At 41.3% G+C, this 7,090-nt stretch overlaps 1 protein-coding gene across 1 annotated transcript; it reads left to right on the top strand.

Moving 5' to 3' along the window:
* Window positions 1–2,637: 2,637 nt before the first annotated feature.
* On the top strand, window positions 2,638–7,090 carry LOC118826930. Its single transcript, XM_036598016.1, has 4 exons — window positions 2,638–3,015; window positions 3,938–4,237; window positions 4,355–4,645; window positions 6,682–7,090. Exons 1-4 carry the CDS (start codon window positions 2,955–2,957, stop codon window positions 6,867–6,869), a joined length of 840 nt encoding a protein of 279 aa, XP_036453909.1. The 5' UTR covers window positions 2,638–2,954; the 3' UTR covers window positions 6,870–7,090.

The raw sequence follows: 7,090 nt of genomic DNA on the forward strand, positions 1-7,090 counted from the left end.
TGTAGCCGCTTTTCTCGCACATCTGACAGAAATCTTCCCCAAAGTAGGACAGTTTCTGGTAAAATGTCTGTCAGCGTTCCCGCTGGAGTGATTATAAATGTAAACAAGTCCATTCGCCTCTAAATTATGGATGTTGTTCTTAAATCTCTGTCTTTGTCTGTCCGTTAGCTACTCACTTTATACAGCCTCCACTCAAAGTTGTGAACAGACTCTGTTTAAATGCTGTAAAAAGTGCGTCAAAGTCTGTTATTATAAGTTCGGACGGTTTATTATAAGTTTCCCGTTCCACCTTAATAGTCCAGCAGTTCTGACGCCTGGAGCGCCAGAATGTAACTGCTGCACAATTTAAGGTGGAACGGGAAAATTCGAACAAGAAGCTGCCGAATATCTGACTTCAGCTTCATATCACCAAATAATTAGAGTGGGTGATGATAAATGATTGTCTTATTCCCCATTTTGAAAGCATTTGATGCGCTAAATGTAACTAAAGCCCAGCAGTGAGGAGCTGAACGTCTCCCTTCTCTGCTATCACTGAAGACGCGCTGGGTCGCCTGCAGAGCAGCGCTAGTAGGTTGTTAATGAACTGATGTTTTTTTTTTTTTTTTAATTTGAGGGTTGTCTCATTTCGTAGGGCAAGTCAAACCACTACCCCTTGTAACTCAGTCCCAGGGGGTTAGGGTGACACTCGAAAACAAGTTGTAGGGGTAAAAAGAAGAAATGGGATTGGGCCGAAGTGTTGGGGCTACATGACTCTCCAAATGGAGGTTTTTCAGAGGCTTCAAACAGAGAGTTATGAGAAAAAAAGAAAAACCGGCAAAGAAACCCACAAATATGAGAATTTTCTCTGTTAAAATTATGAAAAACACTGTATTATCTTAGTTTAATGTCGTTTCAGTGTATTATGGTCCTTTTCTTCATAACAAGCTAATAGTAAGCTAACGTCTCAGTAGCTAGCTAAGCTAACTTTCCCGTTCCAACAGTTACATTCTGGCGCCTCAGGAGTCGGAACTGCTGCACCATTTAAGGTGGAACAGGAAAATTCGAACAGGAAGTTGGTGAATATCTGACTTCAGCTTCACATCACTGAAGAATTAGGGGTGGGTGATAATAAATAATTAAAGGGGCTGAACTTTACCCTCCTCTGCTGTCACTGCCGGCTGGCAGGGTCACCTACAGAGCAGCGCTAGTAGCTGTTAATGAAGTGATGCTCTTTTTATTTGAGGGTCCCATTTCAGAGGGAAGATTTCAACCACTACCCTGTAACTCAGTTCCAGGGGGCAACACTCAAAAACAAGGGGTGAAAATAAGAAATGGGACAGGGCCTAAATGTAAATACTTTATGGACCACAGGCCAAAAAACATTTGCTGGCCAGTCTCTCTATAAGACCCATACCTTTTCCAAACTACTACTACTAATAATGATATACAGACAGTGATGAAGCTTAACTGTAATACAAGAAATTATGAGTAATTTAAAATGATGCAGATGATATTCAGTTACATTGCCCTGTCACTCAAGCCTGCTTCTGAGCATATCTGTGAACATGCAGCCTAATAATCTGTTAATAATCCGAGTAATAGCTCAATCAGAATATAATACGTCCATGTAAACACCTAAATCTGAATAGGCTAGTCTGATTGAGGCCATTTGGAATACAGTTTCTATCCAACTGATCGAGGTGGGTAATCCTGTAAATAATCCGTTAAATAGAAGAATAATATCCGTGTAAACGCCTGTATCTGATTACATTCCCTATCGGAAAGTTTAAGTCCGTTCTGATCATGTTTGTCACGTCATAGTGAGAGTTTATACCGTTCAACATGGCGGAGCAGAAACTGGTCTGCAGAGGAGACGAAGTTTATGCTCTGATCTTTAAAAGACGGCGGTGGGACGGACGTCCAGCTTATGTGTCTCAGAACACGACGTCTTCCTCTCGGCCTTCTTTAATAAGGACGTGAAGGACGTTTTCCTGAGTCTGACATCATTTTAAAGCAATTAAAAACACAAGCGCTGCTCACTGCTGCTCATCTCACTCTGACGGGACTCACGTGATGCTGGTTGTCATGGTAACGTCTACACTACACTGGTTCTCTACGCATGCGTGTAATCTTGAATCTGATTACTTGTAGTGAGCATGTAAACAGAGATTTTCATCAGCTTGAATAGAGTGAGAATAAACACCTCAGTCTGGAACGAATTCAATGAGATTGGCGGATCATTGCATGTAAACACAGACACTGTCAGTACATTAAGGGGCTCTGACTGTTAAGACTCGTATACCTTAAAATAGTGTAAAACTATTAAAATATGAAACAAACCAAACGGGAATGTTTTGTTTATTATAAAACGTGACAAATATGCAGAATTCCTCTATTTTTAGGCCACCGTTGTCACACTATAATGTCATGTGGTTGCAGTGGAGTCAGTCCTACGGAAAATAAGACAATCAAAAAGTATTTCTCTTGGCTAACGACGCTCTGTAGCTAAAGCTGGAAAGCCTGAATGATTTATTAGAGTTAAATGAGATATTTAGCTCACTGTTCCTCACTCAGTGGATGAGAGAGACCCACCATTTGATGTGGCGACAAAAATGTCAGTCTATTGGTAAAAGGATTTGTCTGTTTTTAATGATAAATAAAGTATTTTGCTTGGTTTATACAATATATTTGTATGGTTGTGTACATGTACACCATACTGAGGCCTGTATGTCTGAACAGTCAGGGTTCCCTTTAAAAACACTCAGTAGTGCAGTGTGTAAAAAGCTTTTTTTTAATTGTGGTGCTGCTTTATCTGTGCTGACTTATCAGATATCAGAAAAAATAAATATGGTGACACATTGTGTATCGAGTCTGTAGGTCAGTTCTGTTCTCTCTTTCTCTCTTCTCTCTCTCCTCTCCTGGTCAGTACTGATGGTGTGTGTGTGTGTGTGTGTGTGTGTGTCTGTAGGTCAGTCATGCAGTCCTGCAGTTCTGCTCTCTGTATCCTGATCTTACTGATCTCTACATTCACTACTGGTAAGAACTGCACTGTCACTCCTTTATCATCTTATTAAAGATTTGACTTTAATCTTTGTTTTGTAACTAGATTTTCTGGGTAAACTGGACTGGGCTGCACTGGGTCTGTGTGAGTTTATACTTAAGTTTGTGTGTAAAGTCTTTACTGAGTCCTCAGTTAAACTAATTAGTTTCAAACTGTCCTTTTACTAAATCTGGTTGCGCCACAGATCAGTAAGTCGTGTCTTAACCAGCACCAACTAACTGATACGTAAGTCGCTTTAACACGACAACATGATCAGAACCAATCAGTCAACCTGCTGCCATGGAAACACAGCAGCAGCTGTTCTGACTTTTTCAGTGGTAAAAATATCCAGTGTAGAAGAGAACGATGTGTACGAGTTAAACTGAATAAAGCTGATGATCTACAGCTGCTGTCTGATTATTCTTTAATATTTCACTGATAAACCAATATGCAGCTTTTTAAACGCCGGTTTCTGGATAACTGACCCAGCAGCAGATCAGTTTAGCCGTTTGGGCTGCTGAGTCTCACTGAGCTGGTGCTGTGGGTGTTCAGCTTCATGAGTTTAAACCAGGCTGATGATTAGAGCTGAGAGGAAGATCAGTGTATAGTGTTTACAGCTTTTAGCTTAGTCAGCCAAAAAAGTCCTGTTTTGGGTTTCTGGTTTCTGATGGTTTCCCCAACACTTACACCTGCTGAGGGGGTGTAAATGTTCAGTAGCTACTGAGCTCAGCGTTAAACTAGTTTGTGGTGCAGCTCGTTCTGATTTAGTAAAGCACAAACCTGAACTTAGTAAACACATTACAACTAGCCTACGTTTGAACTTGCGCACAGCTGGTGCAGCCGCCACTGGTACTGGACCTTCAGGAGGAATTTTAATGTCCCTGAACACATTTATCAGTTTGGTCATTTCTCTTTCAGGGTCTGAATCAGCTGTTCCTTCAGTGAAGGTGAATCTTCATGACTCTGCTACTCTGTCCTGCTCTGAGAGATGTTCTGGTTTGGTCAGATGGACTGAGTTCAGTGAATCCACTGATACTCTGGCTGAGTGTGATCAGACTTCATGTAGATCAGTGAAGGAGGGATATCAGATGATCCATGATCAGTACCTGAAGGGAGATTTTTCCCTCATCATCACTGACGCTGATTTCACTAAGAGAGGCTGGTACACGTGTCAGTGTGGTGTTAGAGATCGCTGTGATGTGAAGCTGCTGATTCAGCGTAAGTGTCCATCTGTTTTCTTCACTGATTGTTACTGATAGAAACTCCAGTAGTTCAGGTTCTGTGTTTTATATCTGATTTGTATTTGATGAAGTTCCTGATTGTTTTTCTCCTCAGCCTTGAACAGTACAGTTCAGATAAAACCTGGTGACTCTCTGGTGCTGAGGTTGGACATATCAGATCCAGTGGAGGTGATTTATAACAGCACAGGAGCAGCTGGACCATCCAGTGGTCAGATCTGTACAGTGGATGGACCTTCACTACAGTGTAAACCTGAATACACACAGAGATCATCACTTACATCTGGGCTTGAGCTGAGAGCAGTGACTCCATCTGAGAGTGGAGTTTATACTGTAATGGACAAGAAGAATGAAGAGGTCATTCATATCTACACAGTGATAATCGAAGGTATGATTTAGTGTGATTTTTACAGCTTGACCACTGTTTTACTGAGACGGTTCTACTGGTGCTGGTATAAGAGAGGCAGCAGTAGTTATTAGTTAGGTGGAACTAAATTTAGGAAAGTAATGTTTGTTTTTGTCAGTAATTTACATTTCCAATCAGAAATCACTGTTCAGGAAAACGCTGGTCAGTGTTTCCTCTACAGTTTGTTCAGGCTGGGTGGTTGAACCTTTGAAGCTGTCAGTGAAATACATGTGCTTTACAGCTCATACTGGGCCTAAGAACAGTTCACATGTGTTTCTATAGATGTATAAAATTAGTGTTAATCGTTCTTTAAACGAGCACTAAACACTGTTTGGATGGTTAAGTCTATCAGAAAGTCCAGATAGATCTGCTCTTGATTAGTAGGGCTTGGAGATTGCTTTAGGAAGCTGTTTGTTATGTCTGCAAGCATCCAGAAGGGGGAGCTCTTGATGGTGTTAATAGTTGATCAAACAGTAACATGAAACACTGCGACTGAGTTTCTGATCTTTGATTATCGTCTGTTCAGGGGTGCAACATCATATTTCAACTGGAAATTGTTAGGTGGTTTCTATGGTAACATCTGTCGCAGTTGGTAGGGATTTTCTCGGATGTTGCTGGGTGGTTGCTACAGTATGCCAGGTGGTTGTACCCAGTTGTTGCTGTGGTACCCAGGCGGTTGCTAGGGTGTTGTTACATGGTTGCTGTGATGTTCCAGGGTGTTGCTAGGTGGTTGCAGTGGTATCCCAGATGGTTGCTAGGGTATATCTAACTGGTTGCTCTGGTAACTGATGGCCACGTGTTGCTAGGTGGTTGCTGTGGTGTGCCAAGTGTTTGCTATGGTGTTGCTAAGCGGTTGCTATGATATCTTAGGTGGTTGCTATGATGCCCCAGGTGGTTTCGAGGATGTTACTAAACAGTTGTTATGGTAACTCACATGGAGGCTAGGATGTTGCTGGTGTATTTGTATCATAGTGACATAAAAGGGGTGCACAAACTTTTTTCACATTGTTCCTCAATTCAATTCAATTTAAAAATTAATAAATCAACAATAAATGCAGGAAAACTGTTCGATCAAAAAGTACATCATTCCCCATCAGACCAGTCATTCTCAAAACTCCAGGATGGATTAGAGAAAAATCATGCAGAAAATGAAGCGAAAGAAAATGATGAATATACAGTCGGATATCAATAGTTTTTGTTTAGGGATAAATAAATCCTGTGATTAAAGCCGACTGTGACTAGACGATAGAGGACTAGAGCCGAATGCTACTTCTCTGGTATCATCCTCACTGTATCACACACTGATCTTATAGCAGTGATTGGATCTGAATTTGGTGCAGTTACATTTGAAAATTGACTGAGAACTTTTTCGTCAACAGAAATGAGAGCCTAACATAATGTCTGTATATATACCTCATGTCTGTTCATCATCCAAGCTGGATGGCTTGTGAGTTTGACCAGATCTTGTAGTATGTTAGGTTCTCTATGTAGCTCAGCCTCTCCAGTGCTTCATATTCATTAAACCATTTAAAGCATATCAGTCATTACAATGACATCACAGTGCAGGACTCAGTTTCATTTAGTGAAATATAACTTCAATAATACTCTCCCCATCATTATTATTAGTGTTTCAAAATGGGCATAATTCACAGTGTTGTTCATTATTGCTTCATAAAGGAGATGCTAATCTATCCAGAGGATGATTAATCAGATCCTAAATCAGTGGTTTCTGCTGAACTGTGTTTATCTCCAGTTTGAGGTCTTGCATTGTGATGATGTTTTTGTCAAGTGATGATTCTGAAGCACAGAGACAGATTGATGAGCCTCGATTCCGCCTCAGTGCTGTATCTGGTACGCTTTACACTTCAGCCTATAGAGATCCTCCTGTACTGATTACACTGGGACTCAGAATGAGCTGCAGTAGAGCTGGATTATTACAGAGTGTGAACTGTGTTTGTATCAGGAATCTGACAGTGTGTATAAAGTGATCTGCCATGTTCTGTGTTTTTGTTTTGTAGATGACCAGCCCTGCAGAGACCAGAGAGCCGCTGTGCTGGTGTGGCTGTCTGTCCTCTCCCTCACTGTGTGTGGGGTATTATTGTTGGTGATTGTGTGGATGTGGAGAAAAATTCAGCTGCTCCAGAAGAGATGTGAAGGCAATGGAATCAGTAACCATAAGCCTGTAAGCCCCACTAATGAGCAGTAACAGAGGAGAGATTATTCCCAGTCTCTGTTTCTCTTTTGTTCGCTCCCTTTTTCTTCGTTGTGTCTGTGGCTACATATCCAGTTCTGTCTGAACGATGTGAAAGGCAGGGTAGTAGCAGCTCTGTTTGGCCTCCCCTTTCTGTTCAATCCAAAACTGAACGCCTGGTATAAAGTCTCTGACGCTGTTGTTGCTGCTGTTGCGTTAAAAGACAGAACAGAATC

This window comes from Colossoma macropomum, unplaced genomic scaffold (assembly GCF_904425465.1).
Source record: "Colossoma macropomum unplaced genomic scaffold, Colossoma_macropomum, whole genome shotgun sequence".
NCBI classification, from domain to species: Eukaryota; Metazoa; Chordata; class Actinopteri; order Characiformes; family Serrasalmidae; genus Colossoma; species Colossoma macropomum.

Coding starts and splice junctions, on each gene's coding strand:
- LOC118826930 (XM_036598016.1), top strand. CDS start 2,955: ATGCAGTCCTGCAGTTCTGCTCTCTGTATCCTGATCTTACTGATCTCT. Junction 3,016..3,937: donor GATCTCTACATTCACTACTG/GTAAGAACTGCA, acceptor TTTCTCTTTCAG/GGTCTGAATCAGCTGTTCCT. Junction 4,646..6,681: donor CTACACAGTGATAATCGAAG/GTATGATTTAGT, acceptor TTTGTTTTGTAG/ATGACCAGCCCTGCAGAGAC.